The sequence below is a fragment of the Spermophilus citellus genome, assembly GCF_964194105.1.
Source record: "Spermophilus citellus genome assembly, chromosome: 2".
Taxonomy (NCBI): domain Eukaryota; kingdom Metazoa; phylum Chordata; class Mammalia; order Rodentia; family Sciuridae; genus Spermophilus; species Spermophilus citellus.
This window is the reverse complement of record NC_138183.1, coordinates 194,903,484-194,924,240: the sequence shown is the minus strand read 5'-3', so window position 1 is coordinate 194,924,240 and position 20,757 is coordinate 194,903,484. Positions and strand designations below refer to the sequence as shown.

Sequence of the window (20,757 nt, the reverse complement as noted above, 5' to 3'; positions counted from 1 at the left end):
GGAGATTGGGGCGGGGGGGGGGGGTTGGAGAATGGAGGACTGTAGTCCCTGAACGCCTCCTCCGGGAGTTCTTCCCACATTCTTTAAGAGTATTCCTCCTCTCTCCCTGGACCCTGGACCCTGGACCCACATCCCCCTGGGTAGTGGGAAAGAAAGAGTCCTGTCACAGGATCACTGAGCTGTATCCTGCAGCCTGAGGTACCAGCACCTAAGGCTCCTTCAATGAACTTAAAATGGAAATTCTTCCTCTCCTTCCAGTACATACAAAGAGGAGGACCCAGGGCTTGGCAGGCACTTCTAGGTCCAGCTAAGTCACAGACATTAATTTCTCTGGGTTTCATTGTGTATTTTCCATATACACAGTGGGGATATTTGGAGCTGTCACTAGGATGGGTGTAGGGGTTTACCATAAGAAAGAAATGCCCTTAATTTGAATACCTACTATATGCCAGGCATAGTGCTGGGCAATTTACTCCTTTTATTTTCGATTCTCATACTTGCTTGAAGGCAAAGATTGTCACCACAGTTTATGAATTAGGAAATGAAGCTCCAAGAAGTTCCCATGCTTTCCCCAAGTTACAGAACCAGTATTGAGCAAAGCTGGGATTGGAACCCTTCAAGGTAAGTGACAGAATTTCCTGCCCACCCTCATTAGCCATCTATATGCCTTTCCCCTCAGAAGGACCTGACTCTGAGTAGATTATGTCTTCCACTGGCAGCGCTAAGGCAAGCAACTTTCCAGAAGGAGAAAAAGAAAAAAAAAAAAAAAAGCCAGACCTTGGGGAGAAATTTTAAGCCCCAAGTTTGCATAGGACCTAAATTACTGAAAAGGAGCAGAACACAGGGCCCTCACTCAGGCAACAGGGAGGCCACAAAGAACAGATAAAGCCTAGGCCTACCTCTAGATCTAAGAGTAGTCAGATGAAGCAAAGGGCAAGGAGGCTGGCATCTGGCCACTAGAAAGGGGATGGAGGCCTGAGGCCCCACCATTTCTGTTAACAGAGTCCAGAAACCTTCAGAAAAAAACTAAGAAGGGTGCAACAACAGAGCCTGTCCCTTCCACTGCAGTAGAGTCAATGACCCTCACCTGCACTCCTGAACTCCCTCCTCTATGATATACTGCCCCAGCCTCAGCTCTGAGACCCATAGCTCTGTGGCCTGAGACCTACAGATCCATCCCCTTCCCTTCTGTGATGACACGAGATCATCAGATATCCATTCCATAGGTTGAGCTTAAAGGGCCTTGAAACAGAGGTCACATTGTAGAACCCCACTCTCCAACCCATGATGAGAGGCCTATAGTCAGGCCTGCTCCCTCCCTTAGATCAGTTGAGGGCAACCAGATAGCCTGGAACAAATGGCAAAGTGAACATGCAACAAGGACAGGTAGATGTATGAGTGAAAATGGACAGAACAAGGGGGCAATAATTGCCCCAGCTACATATGGGCAAATAAGATGCCCAAAGGATCAAAGGCCAGGCAAACAATAATATCATTAACAAAATTAACTGAAGAACCTGGGAACCAGGGCAGTGACAGTGCTGGGGCAGGTGGGAAGCAGGCACAGTGAAGAGCCAGCTGAGGCTGTGGGATCGTTTATTGGGGCTGTGTCCAGCCAGGCTGTAATGCCGCCTGGGTGCAGCCCAAGGCCCCCAGGAGGCAGGGAGGAAGTGCGGGAGGATCCATGCCCCTGGGCTCAGCCCCAGTCTGGTCTCAGTCCATGCAGCAGTGCTGCACTCAGGTGAGCGAGGTGTCATCATCACTGCCCTCGCCACCTGCACCACCCACTCGCTCCTCCCTGCTCTCTGCCACTGCGCTCTCGTCGATGTTCTCCAGTGAGTCTGCGTGCTGCACTGACAGCTCCGACAGTGCCAGGCTGGGCAATGGGCTCTGCTCTGGATGCAGCCATGGCTTGAAGTGTGGCTGATGCTTCTGCTTCCACTCAGGGTACTTGACACATGCCTTGTACATCTTCTTCATGGCCTGCAGACCCAATACCCGAGTGTCAAGGGGTGCCAGCAGGACTAGGAATTTCCCATACCCCTCCCAGCACCACCAGTTTCCCAACTCTTGTGGGTTTTATAACTTGGTCCCTTATCCCCTGACCCCTGCCCCAGTGTCCATCCCTGTTTCCACCCCCTCACCCTAACATCCCCAATGTCCTCTCCCCCAGCCTCCAGACCCTTGAAGTCCCAAGGCCACTCACCTTGGGAGCCAGGAACTGAGAAGATTTATTCACTACCCACTTGGGTAAGGAACCTAAGAGGGCAGGGAAATGTGGTGAGAAGGGAGGAAGCAGCCTCAGGCACCCAGCCCCCCTCAATTCCCAGCCCCTTCCCTCAGCTTAGCATTCCTGGAAGGCCTCCCTTTACTCCACAGGAAGGGATGAGTGAGGCAATCCTATAAGACGTCTTCCTGATTCCTTTCCCCGTCATTCCTCAAGGTCCTGGGGTCAACTCTGCCCCCACTGTTGCCCCCACTGTCCCTTTGCTGAGCTCCAAGAATGCATGGAAGAAAACCACAGGGTCCTAGGTAACCCCAGGCTACTTGTGGGTTGAATTTCTGACCCACCAAGCTCCAGCCTGCCTCCTTCCTCCTTTCACACTGATGTCCCTTCTCATTCTTAACCCCACTACCATAACTGGGCCTTGATGCTCAGCCCCTCCTCTGGCTGTCCTTCCATCCCCTGTTCTAACTATGCAGGCATCTTACTGAACACCCCAGCCTGGCTTGACCTGGAATTTACAGCCCAGCTCTCCAACTACCTCATTGCCAAGAATCTGCTCTGCCTCTGACAGCCAATACACTCAGTGAGACCTGGGAACCCTGCACTAGAACCACTATGACCCTGGGGACTTGAACCTAGCAAGGATGTTCAAGATTTAACCATCCTTTAGTCACTCATTCAGTCACCCACTCACTCCACATTCACTGTGATACCTACCCTCAACCAGCCTTGGAGATCCAAAGAGGAACTCACTGTCTGGGGGCTCAACCATGTGCCAGGTATTCTAAAGGGAAGTGGGCCAGAGTAGGGAGCAGGTACTCCCCTGAGCATTAGTGACAGAAGAGGTGACACCTGAAGCAGGCTTGGAGGGCTAAGTAAGGGAAAAGAGGTATATTGGAAGGAAAAGTCAGGGGAGTGGAAAAGTGTAGGGGCATGTAGGGACTAAGAAACCTGGGGAGGGGGTTCAGACTATATCCTGAGACATCAGAGAGTCAGAGAAGCATTTTAAACAGATGCAGTCATAACAAAATAAGCATTTTAGAAAACTTCCTCCAGTAACTGGTAAGGACAGATAGGACAGCTGAATATGCAGAAAAATGGCAGATTCAGGAGCTATGTCTGAGGCAGAATCATTAAGAATCAGGAACTGGATTTGAAAGCTGAGGCTCCAGCTGACCAGGTGGGGTGACTGGAAGGCAGAGACTTAGGAGAAGGAGAGGTGGAGAGGGGTGATGGTGAGCTTAGCTTTGGATGCTGAATCTCAGGTACCAAGAAGACCTCCTGAGGGAGAATGTGCAGGAAATCAGTGGCCACGGGGACCTGTATCTCAGCAGAAAGAGATGTGTGGTCAACTTCAAAAGCAGCCTCAGGAGTGGCTGAGCCCTCCCAAGAAAAGGCAGGCCTAGAAAACCCAGGCTTCCTGAATAGACAGAGGATGGGAGCCCAAAAGACAGAGCTGGAACAGATAGTGAACAGAAACAAATCTGAGCTGGAAATGTGAGGGCCCAGGAAGAAAGTTCCAAGTCTCCTCAGAGAAGCAGCAGCTACCACCTTGGCCCATTCTTTTCATTCCATTGACTTTGGGTAGAGATGCCCAAGTACAAGACATCTCCTAACAAATGTCCTCTGAATCCCTAGTAGATCAAGCCCATCCCGTGTAGTATAGGGAAGGATCCCATGACAGGCTGCCAGGGCCAAGCCCTCACCTTTGGGGTCCACCTGGGCCAGGTAGGTGATGACGCAGCTCTTGGGCCCAGTGCTCTGGATGAGGTAGCCCGTCTGGATGGACACAGCTCGGACCAAGTCTTTTCGAGGTGGGTATTTCTGGGGATGGAAGGTACAGGGAGGTGAGACTCAGCATGGGGGCAAAAGAGATGTCTTTTGAGATACACACACACACACACACACACATACACACACACAGAGTTAGTTCACATCCTCTGGTGTCTGTGCCAAGCCAGACCTGATGCTGGGGCAAGGAGAAAGGTAAGAATCAGATCAGATCATCCTTGCCCTTCTTAAGGCTTTCCTTGTTCCCATAGGAAATCTCCCAGCCTGGGGTCAAGGCTCATGAGTTCACATAGACACTCAACCCTTGTCCAAGCCAACCATACCTGCCTATTCTTCCTGCCCAGGATGATTAAAATGGCCCCACCTCAGGAAGGTCCACAGAACACTGCCACTCACAACTTGCTTCTCTATTTTCTGTCCAGCTTCACCCAGTGCTCAATCAAACCAAGGCCACCCCAACCCCTCTCCACAGAAATGGCCCAAACTACCCTCTTCTGATGTACTTGAGTGCCCAAGCAGGGAGATAGAAGCCATTATCCTGTCAGAAAGGAAACTGAAGGGCCACAGAGCCCCCTGCCTGCCCAAAGTCACAGAGAAGTCATGGTGTCAGCCATGGCCCAGCCTTGCCTGGCACCTTGCCTCACCCACCCAGCAAGGAAGGCAGATGGACTCACAGGATGTTTGACTGAGTAGTTCATGATGATGTAATCAGTGCCCATGGGGAGCCAGGAGCGGAGGGTGATGACATCACGGTTCTTCAGAGGCTTGGGACACCTCCCTGTGGAGGGCAAGGGACAGTTCAGCCAGACCACTGGTCCTCCTGCCTGCAAGTGAGGGTGTGGCAGAGGCTGGCAACGGAGGGATGCCTAGTTAACTGCCAGCTCCCGCTGATCCAAACAGTTACCCACCCGCACCAGGACATTCCCACACTGGAACCAGAGAAGAGACAGAGAATAACCCTTGTCCCTACTGTCTAGCTATCCCTGCTCCTCACAACCTCACACAGCCCTTACCTTGCTGGTCTGGCCAGTTTGTATATATGAATATGTGATGAGAGAAAAACAGTATTATTATGAATGTGTGTTATGAAAATATATGCCGGAGGATGTGACACATTATATGGGTTGTGTACACAACTGTGTGGATGCATGTTTGTATGTGTAGTCTTCATGATCATGTGACTACATATGTGTTAGTGAGTGTACCCATGTGTGCCCAAGTATCTAGAAGCAGGCATCCTTCAGTCTCAGGTGTCTGAGCAGCCGGCCATGGGAATGGCCACAGGGAGGGAAGGTGACAGGAGGAGGCTTGGGGGAGGTCTGGATGGAGGCCAAGGGGTTGGGCTCGGTGTGCTGCGCCTGCTCACAAGAATAATAGCCCACATCAGCGTTGACTGTCAAACGGGCGATGTCGAAAGTTTCAATGACGTTGCTGTCCCATTTCTTTCGGTACTCAATGTCGTGTAGGACATCGTAGAGTGTCTCTGCTGGCACATCACGGCACTCCATACGGCACTGCAGATAGACATGGGTTGTCAGTGTCACACAGGGCTCAGGGCCCTAGACAGGGTGGAGGGTAGACAGGCAGGCAAAGGAGGAAGGAGAAGAAGGAGAAAAGGATCAGGGACCTCTGAAGCCATCATGGACTCACTTCTTACCATAAACCTTCTCCAGAAGCCTCCTGTGCCAGGAAACAGAGCCCCTGTATCCAAAGATCATCTCCCTATTTTCAGCCCAGTCTCCTCCAGGAAGTCTTCCCAGTCAGACCTTCCAGGTCCCCACCCTGAGTCTCTGTCCATGCCTTTCCAGACCCTGGTGAGCTCCTTGGGGTCAGAGGCTCACAGCTGATTCGCTGTGGAGCCTGGGATGGCTATATGTCAATGAAATGAGAGCACAAGTAAAAAAACGAACACCTAGCTGGATGACGGCTTCCCTTCCTAGTACTTATCACCCAGCCATACCACTTGTCCTCCTGCATGTGTATTTTCATTCCACAAATACCTCTAGATGTCTTACTATTTACTATTATTGGTTTATTATTCATTTATTAGTCTCGCCTGCAAAGAGCTTTCCATCTAGGGGAGAAACAGCCAAGCATACCTTGTTTTATTTAACTCGCCCAACAACTCTACCAGACAAGAAATCCAAGGAGGAATTTGAGGCTCAAAGAGGTTAGGTAATGTGCCCAAGGTCACCCAGCTGGTAAAGAAGCAATGTAGGGACTTAACCCGGCTCACATGTCTGGGAAGCAAGTAAAATCAGAACCAGGTTTCTCGAGATTTGCACTCGCAAAGAAAAATGAAACTCAGTCAACGTACTTGTTCTGTAATATTTTCTTCCTACCAAAGAGCCCAGCCCTCAAGATCAAGTTATCCTTAACAAATTGACAAGTGTTTTTGTGTAGTCTAAAAAGGGATCCTGGGTTGAGCATATGACTCATTAAGAGTAGAGTATTTGGGGGCTGGGGTCCTGGCTCGGTGGCAGAGCACTTCCCTAGCATGTGTGAGGCACTGGGTTCAATCCTCAGCACCACATATAAATATAAAAGTACATCAACTAAAAAAAAAAGAGTAGAGTATTTGCCTAACATGTATAAGATCCTGGGTTTAATTCCCACTACAGAAAAAAAGAAAGGAAAAAAAAAAAAAAAGGTCTCCCAGACCTGGCATTCAGCTGGGCATGGTGGCACATGCCTAATCCCAGTGGCTCTAGAGGCTGAGGCAGGAGGATCACAAGTCCAAAGCCAGCCTTACTAACGACGAGCTGCTTAACAACTCAGTGAGACCCTGTGTCTAAATAAAATACAAAATATGGCTGGGGATGTGGCTTAGTGGTCGAATGCCTCAGAGTTCAATCCCCATTACCCATCCCCCCCCAAAAAAGAACTGGCATTCGGAGTTGGAGAATCCACACATATTACTTTCTTTCTTTTTTTTTAATACATATATAATTTTGTTATTATTTTACAGCAAACTTAAAATGCTAATCATTTTTTTTGTTTTTTTTTAATTAGTTACACATGACAGTACAATGACTACACACATATTACTTCTACTCACAAGGGGATGCATGCAACCATAAGAGGTAGGCCTTGGTGCCACTAATGGTGACAGGAAGGCCACACCACACTTGTTGGGTATTCTAGGTACCAAGAAACTCATCAAATCCTGCACATAACTTCAGATTACAGAAAATATAGAGGACAAAGGTACAAGCTAAGTGACACCATGAGACTATAACCAGACAAAGCCAAATACTGAGACATTCTTTAGGGCTAGTGGCCTGCTTTTTTCTGCAGGTCAATTTCATATGGACAGGTCAATGGCATAATAAAGGGACTAGGTTTAACAGACAAAGGACATAACAGCCACATGTAAAGTGTGATCCTGGATTGCATACTGATCTGGACACACCAGCTATAAAGAACATTTTGGGGACAAGTGGAGAAACACGAAGGTGGTCAGTATTAGATGCACTGAAAGTGTACAGGAGAGTTCTGCCAGAAAAAAAAAAAAAAGCAGATTACAAAACGGAATGTACAGGGCTAGGGATGTAGTTCAGTGGCAAGGCATTTGCCTAGCATCATGAGGCCTGGGTTCAATCCCCAGCACTTGGTGGGGGCGGGGGGGATAAAAGAAATGAACAGTATAATCTCTTTGTGGAAAAAAAAAAGATATAGATAGATAGATAGGTAGACAGATAGATAGGTTGATTGGTTGATTCAGAGAAAAGTTCAGGAAGCCAAGTATGGTGGTACACACCTATAATCCCAGTGACTCAGGAGGCTGAGGCAGGAGGATCATAAATTCAAGGCCAGTCTCAGCAACTTGTGAGGCTCTAAGCAACTTAGCAAGACCCTGTCTCAAAATACAAATAAAATGTCTGGGGATATAGCTCAGTGGTAAAATGTCCCTGGGTTTGATCACCATGAGAAAGGAAGGAAGGAAAGAAGAAGAAGAAAAGGAATGGAGAAGGATCTCACTAAGGAAGCACAACTATTAAGGTGTTAACAGTGGTAATCTCTATATGGTTTTATCTTCTTTTTGCTTATCTGTATTTCTAATCTTATAATACTGCTTCTACAATAATGAAAAAAAGTTTTTCAGTACTGGGAATTGAACTCAGAGACACTTTACCACTGAGCTACTCCCCCAGCCCTTTTTATTTTTTATTTTGAGACAAATCTCACAAGATTGCCTGGGGTAGCCTTGAACTTGTGATTCTCCTGCCTCAGCTTTCCGAGTTGCTGGGATGTGCCACCCTGCTCAGCTAATAATAAAATTTTTTAAAAATAAAAAGATCCCCAGGGATAATGTGACATATACTATACTAAGTGTTTTATGCACAGTACCTCATTTTCTTCTCATAGCAATGCTCTGAGGTCTTAACCTCACTTTAGAATTAAGAAAATTAAGGCCTGGGCTGGGGGCACTTCAGTGGTACAGTGCTGCTTAGCAGCACACGTAAAGCCCTGGGTTCAATCCCCGGTACCAAAAAAAAAAAAAAAAAAAAAAAGTCAAAGGGCAGACTCCAGCCTGCAAAGTGTGACCCTGAACAAGTCACCCTTCCTTTCTGCACTGTTTGCTTTTCTGCTGCATGAGAGGGTATGACTAGATCCAACCATTTAACTAGCAGCCCCCTTTCAGCACAGTCCTTAGCCCAAAGGAGTCAGAGATGAATATAAGGCTTGTCCTCGGGAAGCTTCCAGGTGCCCTGAAATACTCAGTGGGGGCTCAGAAGAGATTGGCTTCTGGGGTGGGTGGGGAGCTCAGGTTTCACAGAGAAGCTCAGTCTAGGAGCAAGGGGTTTGCCAAGTGGTCTTGCCAGAGAGAACAGCCAGGGCAAAAGCCCAGAGGTAGTAGGCAAGAAAACAGGGGTTTGCCTAGGACTCTCCCAATTTTATCACTGAAAGTCTCGAATCCTGGGAAACTCCTTAATTCCAGCCAAACTATCATGGGTTAAATTTGTGACAAACTGTATTTAAATAATGATAGCAACAGATTCTATTCCACTAAGTAAAATAAGAAACCAAGGGCTGGGGATGTGGCTCAAGTGGTAGCGCGCTCTCCTGGCATGCATGTGGCCCGGGTTCGATCCTCAGCACCACATACAAACAAAGATGTTGTATCCGCCGATAACTAAAAAATAAATATTAAAAAATTCTCTCTCTCTCTCTTTAAAAAAAAAAAAGAAACCAAAATATACACAGGTATGAATAAAGAGTGTTTGATGAGGAATAGGGTATATTTACAGTTTCCAAGTACCTTCCTATTAAATACTTATTAATTACAAAGGGAAAATGAGTAACTTTATAATATAGAAGACTGATAGATACTACCTCAATTAAATGATCAAAGTGAATAACATTAGTAACAGGAGAAACTACAACCAGGTGTTACCTGATAGGATGCACTGAAAAAAATTCTGGAATCGCTTATGTGATATCTCCACCAAGGGTGCATAACATTAATCATAAGGAAACATCTGACAAACCCCAAATGGGGACAATTTACAAAAGAATTGGCGTAGAAGTGCCATGATTATAAGAGCCAAGGAAAGACTCGAGAACTATACTAGACTGAAGGAGACGACTGAGACACGAGGGAATGAGTGACCAAAGTGATGGAAAGGATGCAATGGTGAGAAAGGGATTGGAGAAGACAGCAGAAGCCAGATAGGCACCACCATTAGCATCCAAACAGCCTTCTCTTGAGCAGTCACGCAAAGGTCCAGATGCTGCACTAACATTCAGCGTGTGCTCATTCCTCACCTCAAACTTTTGTTATCATTCCTGTGCTACAAAACAACACAAAGCCCAGAAAAGTAAAAAACTTGCCCAGATCACACAGCAAGAAAGCAGGAAGGCAGAATTCAAAACCAGGTTTTCCTGTACCTTAACCATCAGGGAGCACTCAGTGTGACTTCTGAGGAAATCAAAGTTTCTCTAAATCCAAGTTTGGGAAGCTGGACTGGTTTTGCAAGACCTCAAAACATGTTATGCTGGACAGTGAATGTACGTGGGGCAGTGACAATAAAATTCTGCTTCCTTTTTTTTAAAATATATTTTTTAGCTATAGATGGACACAATACCTTAATTTTATTTACTGATTTTTATGTGGTGCCAAGGATCAAACCCAGTGCCTCACATGTTCTAGGCAAGTGCTCTACCACTGAGCTACAACCCCAGCCCAAAACTCTGCTTCTTAAATTAGAATCCAAACTGTAACTGCACCTTCTCTGGAGCCAGGCCTGACACCACCCCAACCCCCAACCACACAGCTGGATGCACCCAGGAAAGGGCTGACACTGCCCATCCTCTTCCCAGAGACTACTGGATCAGGGCTATTGTGGCTCCAGAGCCCAGAGCCCTCCCCATTCTGGGACAGCAGGCAGGAAGCTAAACTTGCAGAACCACAAGAGAGAAGAAGGGCCCACTAGCATAAACACTGCACTTTACCTTGAAGATAAAGAAGGAAACTTCATAGATTTCCCATGCTGGTGGCAGACTGTTTTGGAGGAAGGCTAGCAGCAGGAACCTGCTGGGAAGGTTAGAACCCTGGCAGCAATGGCCTAGGTGAGAAACTGAGGCAGGCTGAGTGCCTAGGTAAGGTAATTGTCCACAGCATACCAAGCCCATGACAGCTGACCTGGCTCCTAGCCAAGGGGCTTTCCACAGGCCCCAGGACGTAGTACCTCAGTGCCACGTGGAGGAAATTATATCTGGTTTTGTTCCAGTGCTGGCAGTGCTAGCCACACCCCACAAGGTGTAATTCTAAGAGGCTTTAGGAGGGACAGGTGCTGGGGTAGAGCTGAGTCACCGCAGACTGTGGGTGAGGTGTGACCAGAACCCACAGTCATTGGGTCACAGGCAAGCCAATTCATCTGACTGAAACCCTGAGCTTCCACTGGAAATGGGAACTGAATGGGAGGTGGGTGTTTGGCCTAGGAACCATGCTGGGCTAACAGCCCTTAAGGCCTGATTAGGGAAGAAAGCCTGACATGCTGCCATTTTACAGCTGAGAAAACCAAGACTCAGAGGGAACAAGTGTCACCAGAAAAATTACAGGCTTGTCCCCAGCATTTCAGTCTCTAAAATCCCATGAGATGGAGGTCCCCATGAGTATCTGGGATTGCCCAGAACCCCTGAGAACTCCCCTCCCCTACAACATCCCCAGTCTCACAGGCAGAAGGAACTGGAAAAGCAAGGAAGGCCACGAGGGGAGATTTACAGTCTTTGAAGCTGGCAATCTTCTAATCTAAGACCAACTCTTCCCCTTGGGCACAAGATTTAACAAGACTTAATTTCCTGAAATGAAAATTGGAATAAAAGTACCTATCTCCTAGCTGGGTATAGTAGCACATGCCTGTAATCTCAAGGACTCAGGAGGCTAAGACAGGAGGATCGCAAGTTCAAAGCCAGCCTCAGCAAAAAGCAAGGTGCTAAGCAACTCGGTGAGACCCTGTCTCTAAATAAAATACAAAAATAGTGTGGCTCACTGGCAGAGTTCCCCTGAGTTCTATCCCTGGTACCCCCCAAAGAAAGTATCTCCCTCCTGAGGATACCATAATTGAGTAAGATGATGTAAGTGATATGCCTAGCACATAGTGAATGCTCAAAAAATAGCTGTTACTACTCAGCAGGCTTCCTGAGAAGCCATTCATCCTTCCACACTAGAATGGATAAGGTCAAATTTGCAAGGACCTCTTTATATTTTGTGCTCTGGGCACCTCTCTTGACTCACTCTGGTCCCTGCCCTTCTATTCAACCATTCACCACTTTCTGAAGACTGCTGTGAGCCAGGCCTGAAACTGGAAGTGGGTAACCAACCACGGACAACCAGATCTGGGTCCTGCCTCAAAGAGGCCCCACCAAATGGAGTGGTAAGAGAGGCTAGGACCCGAACACAGAATGAGCTGGGTTGAAAAGGGGAGACACTGGGCTGGGGATGTGGCTCAAGCGGTAGCGCGCTCGCCTGGCATGCATGCGGCCCGGGTTCGATCCTCAGCACCACATACCAACAAAGATGTTGTGTCCGCCGAGAACTAAAAAAATAAATAAATATTAAAAATTCTCTCTCTCTCTCTCTCTCTCTCTCTCTCCTCTCTCTTAAAAAAAAATTCTCTCTCTTAAAAAAAAAAAAAGAAAGAAAAGAAAAGGGGAGACACAGGAACTGTGGGGGCAGAGGGCAACTGAACCCCAAATGATAAGGAGCTGAGGCACTGAAAGGACACAGGAGGAGGCCAGGAGGCTTAAACAGGTTCAGAGGAGGATCCAATGTCCAGACTGTCTCTTCACCCCTTACCCACTACCCAATAGGTACTCCCATGGATTTCTACTACAGGGGAGACAGGAATTTCTCCCAAGACCCAGATGATGGCCAACTAGGGTTGGGAAAGGAAGACAAGTCACCTCCATTAGGCTGAGCCCTGGTCTTGAGAGCCAAAAGCCAAGACAGTAACAAGTACATGGACACACACAAATGGACCCAAGTCTGACCCTCCCCACAAGACCTCACACGGTAGTCTCCAATATCTTTGCCCATAGGATGTGTGGGGCATGGATTATCCCCAAATCCTCAGAATCCAGGAGATAATCTCTTCAACCACCATTTTTCAGATCACCACTGCAGAAACTGAGGCCCAAAGAAGGGTAAAGGAAATATCCCATAGACTATACTAACTTTACATATAACATTTTAGCACACAGTTTTGTAGTGAAAGTAACTTAAGCAAATCCCTTTCCCAACAGAATCATACTTAAACAAGAGGAAATGTTCAACAGGGGATGGGGCTCAAAGGATCAATCCAATCACAGTCCTGGTCAATAATCCCAACCTCAACAAGCCCTACCACATGCTTTGAGTCACTGAACAATTGACCATCCCACAAAGTGGACAGGAATACCTGGACCTGGACCTCACAGAGAACTGGAATTTAATAAACATCAAGGGTTCCAAGCCGCATCCTTTGCAGACAATGCCTCTTACCCTCCAATACCTGGGTGGGAATCATCATTCCCATCTGACAGATGATGAAATAGCCCCAGAGAATTACAATGACTGGTCAAGGCCACACAGCTAACAGCAGTGGGGCAGAGAATAAGAGTCAGGTGTTCCTGACTCCAAAGTGCTAAGACTTTCTGTCACCTTCATCAGCGTAGAACTGGCCCAACTAAAACATGCTAGAAACTGGAGTCTGCCTTAGTTAATTGGTGGTTATCAGGCAGTGTTTACTGAATACAGAAGGGCTTGCTGACCAGAAAGGCCCAGCTCACATATTCTTCCTCTGAACAAAGTTTCTGACTCAATCCCCAGACCTCACTAGCTCAAAGGCAGGACTGTGCTTTTCTGAAACCCAGTGCCGGGGTGCTGCACCTAGTAACCTCCTCTGAAAACCCTTCCCCATCAGGTTGCCCTGCTGGTCCCAGCCAGACCCACAGACCATAGCTTACCCAGCAATCTGGGTGGTCTGCATCAGGCAGGCATCTGCCTCTCATGTTCTGGCTGTATGGCCTTAATTTGGACAAAGAACAGAAGTTCTGAGTCCCAGTGTCATCATCTGTCAAATAGGGATCATCCTCCCCTCAGAGTGGTACTATGAGGATAAAAGGAGACTTGTACATAAACCCTCTGTGGCAGCTGCCCTTCGTGGAGCTCTCCAGCAATTTTCTCTGACTCTCCAGGCCCTGCCCAAGGGAGCCTTCCTGCTAATCCCCAAAGGGCAGGATATAAAAGGACTAGGAACAAAGTTTCTAAAAAATACTGCCAAGACCCTCTACAGAGAAGGCAGACAGAAAGGGGCTGACAGCCCTCCACACTAGAGCCCTGAACAGATCTACCCACTCCAACCTCATGACCCACAGCCAGACCCTGTCCTTACCATGTTGGACCAGGAGAGGAAGCTCTGAGAAGCACAAACTGCCCAGGGCACACAGGAAGTCAAAGGCTCAGTACCAGGGACCCTTTGCTCTGCATTTCTCTGGTCTCAGGGCCTGCTTACTGCCTTACTCCCAAAGCCCCATGAGGTTAGCACAAGACCAAGCTGAAGGATCACCTGCCACTTGCCTCTTGGTTTCTGAGGGCCCCAGAATGGAGACTCCCAAGACTTTGATCCTCATACCCTTCCCCACCCATCAAAACATCTTAAGAGATGTTTCAGGGTGCTGACATTCCAGGGTGCTTAAGAGATTTTCCAGGGAAACAGGGGAGAGGAGATAGGTGTGTCCTCAGTACAGGCCTGTAATTTCAGCAACTCAGCAGGTTGAGGCAGGAGGATCGCAAGTTCAAAGCCTGCCTCAGCAACTTAGCAAGGCCTCGAGCAACTTAGCAAGACCCTGTCTCAAAAGAATAAAAATAAAAAAAGGCTGGAGATGTAGCTCAATGGTAAAGTGCCTCTGGGTTCAATACCAAGTACCAAAAAAAAAAAGAAAGAAAAAGAAGAAGAAGGGCGGGGAGATGTATATCAGTCCTGCCATGAGGGGTACTGAGACGCTTCCTCCTCCAGGTCTACCTGTATCTTCCCTAGAACATCCTCCCACTGGCTTCTTTCCTATGCAGTCTTCAAATTTCAGCTTGCTGTCTCCTGTCCAGGAAGCCTTTCCTGGACCTAATTCTTCAGGTTGGGCTGGATGGAGCCTGCTCCTCCTTATATCTCCTCCACCCCCAGGCTCACCCTCCATCAGCAGGCACCACACTGTATGAATTTGCCTACAGTGCTATGGCTCCTTGTTCATCTTGGGGTCCTCTGGCACACAAAAAGTACTCAATTAAGACCTGCTACCTGAGTGGAAGGATGAAGAAGTGACCCAAAAAGAGGTTATGGCTTCCCAACTCACAAGGTTGAGGCATAGATCACAAGTTCTATGCTAGAGTGGGCAAGTTAGCTAGATCTTGCCTCAAAATAAAAATTTAAAAATGGGCTGGGGGGCTGGGAATGTGGCTCAAGTGGTAACGCGCTCGCCTGGCATGTGCGGGGCACTGGATTCAATCCTCAGCACCACATAAAATAAAGATGTTGTGTCCACTGAAAACTAAAAAATAAATATTTTTAAAAAATCCTCTCTCTCTCTCTCTCTCTCTCTCTCTCTCTCTCTCTCTCTCTCTCTCTCTCTCTCTTTAAAAAAAATGGGCTGGGAATTGGGGCTGGGGTTGTAGCTCAGCGGCAGTACACTTGCTTGGCATGTGTAAGGCACTGGTTTTGATCCTCAGCACCACATACAAATAAATAAAGATATTGTGTATCCATCTCCAACTTAAAAAAAAAAAATGGGCTGGGGATGTGGCTCAGCAGTTGAGCACTTGCCTAGCATGCATGAAGCCTAGGTTCAATACCCAGCACCACCAAAAAATAAAAATAAAAAATAAATAAAGACAGTGCCTATATGAGCATCTCTAACTCAGAATCTGGGCCTTGGGCCCTGGTCCTCAGTACTCCTGTGCAATTCAGAAGGTGGCTCAGTCATAAGAGCTCCCTGGATCCCTATAACTCTCTCTGCCTTGAGGATGACTACTGCTGAGTTCAGGGGTTGGGATCTGTATCCAGGGAGATTATGGAACTTGCTTTGAGATCTTCAATGGTTTTGATTTTTGTGGCTGTTGTTTTCTGTTTTTTGTTTGTTTGTTGTAGTGCTGGGGATAGAACCCAGGGCCTTGTGCATGCAAGGCAAGCACTCTACCAACTGAGCTATATCCCCAGCCTTTTAATGGTTTTAATTTTAAAAAAAAGAAAAGAAAATTATCTGGGCTCAGTGGCATGCCTATAATTTCATGAGTGAAGCCCATCTCAAAAAAAAAAAAAAAAAAAAGAAAGAAAAAAAAAGAAAAAGAAAAAAGAAAAGAAAGAAAGAAAAAACCTACAAAAAAATTATACTGAAGTACCAACTTATAACAATTTATACGTTGCTTGTGAGGATTCAGTAAAACTGTGGGTCTAACTCAGAGGCAATTAGGTAGTAGGGCACATGCTTAGGATTTGATCATCATCACCAGATAAAACAAAAACAACAACAACAAAAAAAGAAAAACAAATAATGTTAACAGTGGCAGTAAAAACTAGTTCCACAATTCTGGAAAACAGCAGTTTGGTCAATATTCTAAAAATCATAAAAATATGGGCTGGGCTGTAGCTCAGTCGCAGAGTGCCTGCCTAGCATGTGTAAGGCACTGGGTTCAATCCTTAGCACCACATAAAAATAAAACAAATAAAGGTATGTTGTCCATCTACAACTATAAAAAAAATTTTTTTAAATCATAAAAATATGTCTTTCAAGTCAGTTCCTAGACCCCTAGAACTAAAAATTTATACTCAGGAAAAAATGTAAAATAAGAAAAAAAAATTCTGTTCTAATATCCATGAGTATATTGAATGATTGTAATTAGTAAGTTACACTGGAGACCAACCTGGAACACCAACATCAGTAAGCCCAGTTTGGATAAGAATGACACATCACCTTAATGATTACTGCGCAGCCACTGAGGGTTCTGGACTCCCCCAGAGCAGAGGCAATGGCCAAGCAACTCTGTACCTCAGAACTCAGATCAGGCCTGGTGGTGAGCAGCTGCCAGAAATTTTTGTGAATTAACAACTCTGTAGCAATGTGAGAAACTTCTACAGATAAAATGTTAAATGAACAAAACAGGATACAAACTAATACCTGTGCATGGTTTAAACAATGTATAAATTGCACCTGTGAAAGACAGCTAGAAGGAACCAAGGAAAAGCTCTAGGTGATTTATTTTTCATTTATTTATATTTTTATTTATTTAGAGATGGGGGTCTCCCTGTGTTGCCCAGGCTGGCCTTGAACTCATGGGCTCAAGTGATCCTCTTGCCTCAGCCTCCCATGTAGCTGGGAATATAGGCACTTGCCACCTCACCAGACTCTTATTTTTGGATTCCTGTTACTGTTGCTATAATATAGTTTCTACAATATATTTAAAAACACATTTTTAGAGGAAGTACTGGGGATTGAAATGAAGAAAACTAGGTTATATGCATTTATGGACATATCAAAATGAACCCCACTACTATGTGTAATTCTAATGTACTAAAAAACAAATTTAAAAAACACTTTCTAATAAAAGTGTTGTCCTGTACCCACAAGTCCTTGTTCCTGGACCTGAAAGCCTGGGCTCAGCTGAGCTGGGTCCTGAGGCTACCTGTATGACACTGAGGTAATTAAAATGCTCCACAGCATCTGGTTGGGCCAGCATGTCACCAAGCTCCTCAAAGGCTAAGGATACTAGACTCCCCCACAGCAGAAAAAATAGCCAAGCAGCTCTGTGCCCTGAGAACCCAGAACACTGTGCTGGGACCAGGAGCCAGAAGGGACTGGGGCCACCCACCCTTGGGCAAGAGGTGGGTGGGGCAAAGGGGAAGGTTAGGGCAGAAACAGAAGGAAACAGGAGATACAGGTACAGAGAGGGGCCTGAAAGCTGAGCCCTAAAGGAAGACCAGAAGAACAGATGGCACTCAAATGAAAAGGGGTAGGGGGAGAGGTTCCTGGCAGAGGTAATGGCACAAACCTAAGAACTAGAAATGGTCCAACTGGTCAGGGGAAGGAGAGAGCATATGACCCTGAGTGAACAAGGATGAGGTGACAAGTGGAGCTGTCCCTTGGATACCTCAAACTCTATTTATTCATTCATCTACTCAACAAGTGTTAAGAAGGTACCAGCTCTGCACCAGATTCTATACTAAGGGTTTTATTGACCCACCTAATTCCATCCTTTCAATTGCCTGAGAGAAGATTATGCCCCTTGGTAAATGGTCATTCAGAAAAGTGAAGTGGAGGAACCCAGTGTGAACCAAAGTCCACCCCTGAAACTGATCCCCAAGAATCAGGCTCTGTTTTGTGAGGGACTCAAGGAATCCTAGGTAAGCCAGTGCCTTGCTAAAAGAGGCCTGTTCTCAAGGCATCCATACTAGAGTTTGGGACTTTGTGGGTGAGTGGAATGGGAAGGGGATGTTGGGACTGGCTCTGCCTAGGGTGGGGTGACACATAATGCACATGTGCTATGGCCCTTCCCCTCCTTTGGTTCAATATTTATTTCTACCTATAAAATGGTCAGACAGTTTCTATGGCTTGGTCCTCTGATGAGAAGACCTGACAGCAGCTAATCCAAGCTTATCTTTCCACAAAAGTGGGCTCCCTGAGACTGTATGGAGAACGGAGGTGCTGCCATGTCTCCCTAGACAGAGCTCCCCAAATAGACCCAGCGGGGCCCTCTGTGCTGCTCTCCATCCAGGGCTGAGTGACTCATTCCTGCTCTGCCTTCTCCACTCCCTCTCCCTGGTCTCCAGCAGCCTCCCTGGACCCCACCCCCATCCCAGGCTCTAAGGCAGCAGGCCCCAGCTCTGCAGCAGTAATGAGCATCTTGCTCGACATTGCAAAGGCTGACCTCCTACTCTGGACCTCCCGCCTCCTCACTCCTATCCTGGGGGAGGAGGGGAAGCCAGATGGAGGAAAGAGAGAGCTGAGAAAGAGAGGCAGAGAGTGGGCAGGCCTAGAAGATAAGACAGGGTCAGAGCTGCTGCTGGACATCAAGACAGACAAAGAATAAAAGGATAAATACTTCACAGGACTTCAGGGATGACCAATGGATGATGCCCCCTGAAAATCTAGTAAGCTCCAGACTTCATCTTCTTCAGCCTCCTGGGCCTCACACCCTGGACAGCCAACAGGTCTCTCAAGCTGACCATGTCCAGGGCCAGCACATTTCTTCCCCCAATACCCACTCCTCTCCCATACCCTTCCTCCTGTGCCTGAAACCTGGGTGTGATTCTAGATGCATTTCTTTCTCTTCTACTCTTACCAATCCTGCCCCTTGGGTTCTGCTCAGACCCAGCCTTCCCAGAAACCCCTCTCTGCCCACCCAGACAGGCCTCACCAACACTGCTTCGGCCCTATAGCCACATCCTTTTCTTTGGCTTCCAGGCCAATCAGTTCCCTGTAGCCAGGGAGTTTTCTAGAGCCCAGAGCTGAAGATGGCACTGCCCAGCTTAAAAGCCTCTGCTAGCTTCCTCTCAAAGATTTTTTTTTTCTCTCTCTCTCTCCCTGTGCCTTCAAGATACAATCCAAATTCCAAAATGTCCTCCCCACTCTGGCTCTGTCCCCACTCTTCCTCACCCTCAGCCTTGTATGCCTACCAAACACAGGCAGCCTATCCCACTGAGGGACTCACAGGGCCTTGTCAGCTTGCTGCCTGACTCCTGCTGGGCCCCCAGGCACCACCCAGATCCTATCTCCTGGTGAAGCCTCTTTCTCTCCCCTACAGTCATTGGCCCCCTTTAGGCTCAGTGTAAGCCTCGGTCCCAGCACTTCTCAAGAAGGGCTGCCTCCATCTCTGTCTCCCCACCAGGTCTTGAGTCTTTTGGGAGGAGGGCTGAGGTCTTATTCATCTCCAGGTCCCCAGCACCAGCATAGTGACTGGCAGAGTAGGGTAGGAGGCAAGAGAACAGGTTTGTTGTAAGAAAGAAAAACTGGGAAAATGTAGAGAAAAAGGGACAAGAGGCAGTAAGCATAGAGGGAGAGGGGAACAAAGACAGGGATAGAAAAATACACCTAAAAGGGACACCCTGAGACCCACCAACAGTCCCAGAGGTGAGAACAGGAGGCTTCACTGGAGGCAGAAAGGGGAAACCATGGCAGAAACAGAGTTGAGTCAGGAGGGCGAGTACTACCAAGAGACATCTGAGGAGACACAATTGGATCAGCGACAACTCTGCTTCTGCAGTGAGGGGGTGTGACTCACACACAGAGTAAAACCAGACACAGAAACACAGTCTCACACTCACAGGCACAGACACAACCACAGGCACACACACATGTATTCAATATAGATTGACTGATCTTTGTCTGGTGCCTGCTCTAGGGCTGTTAACTGGGCAGGAAGAGGAGATGGGCATCCTGGTACCTGCTTTAGGGGGTTCACAGTCCATCCAATGGTCCACATCACACACAGTCATCCACAATCCAGCTCCACTCACAAAGCCCTGACATAGAATCCTCAACCCCATTACATTGTCCTGTCCTCACACGATTGTAATCTGGTCTCTTATTTAATTGTTTGCTTCCCTTTTGCTGGCTTCCCCTTCAGGATGTAAACCCCATGACAGCAGGGTCTGATCTGTGTGGTTTGATGCTAAATTCCTAGACCTAACACATACTTGGCATATAATATGTACTCAGCAAATGTGCAGAATTAATGAATGAGTGAATGCACGCATGTTGGAGACACACAGAGAGCTCCACCCACTCTGGCTAGAGGGCCTCTGCCTCAAGACTCATCACCTCCCTCACTTAGTAACAGGTCCCAGGCAATCTAAAAGGACCCAAGGACAGAGAGTAGGGACCAGAAGATGTAAAAGGGGATCTGGGAGTCAATGGCAGATGGGTGTTGTGTAATAAAACCCAAAGGATGAAATTAAGTAAGTGGCCTAGGCACCATATGGGAGATCTGAGGCAGGAGTCACTTCCACTACCCGAAAGTGCAGAGATTGTTCACCTGGCCCCAGTTATAAGCGTTCTAGAAAGATATCAGAGGTGGCAGATATCTGCCTTTAGCAAGCCCAGGCTGAGACAGGAAAGCAGTGGTATGTTAATGTCCCAGAGAAATGTGCCAGCTGCCCCAGACTCTCTTTAATGACAGGTAAGAGGACCCTGAATTTGGCATGGGGCCCTCCATGCCAATGTTTCTTAGTCTCCAGGGCTCAAGAGCATCAAAGCCAGTTCAAGCAGGC

At 47.3% G+C, this 20,757-nt stretch overlaps 1 protein-coding gene across 5 annotated transcripts in view; it reads right to left on the bottom strand.

Annotated features, from left to right (window-relative positions):
• Positions 1–1,581: 1,581 nt before the first annotated feature.
• The window catches only part of STARD10 (StAR related lipid transfer domain containing 10), a 36,598-nt gene continuing 17,422 nt past the window's right edge, over positions 1,582–20,757 (bottom strand). For all 5 annotated transcript variants that reach the window (XM_081282367.1, XM_081282366.1, XM_081282363.1 and 2 more), the window contains 5 exons: positions 5,385–5,532; positions 4,693–4,796; positions 3,934–4,051; positions 2,207–2,259; positions 1,582–1,983 (listed from right to left, as the gene is read on the bottom strand). In XM_081282367.1, the coding sequence (XP_081138493.1) occupies positions 1,738–1,983; positions 2,207–2,259; positions 3,934–4,051; positions 4,693–4,796; positions 5,385–5,532 (669 nt within the window). In that variant the 3' untranslated portion in view covers positions 1,582–1,737. The remainder of the gene's footprint in view (positions 1,984–2,206; positions 2,260–3,933; positions 4,052–4,692; positions 4,797–5,384; positions 5,533–20,757) is intronic.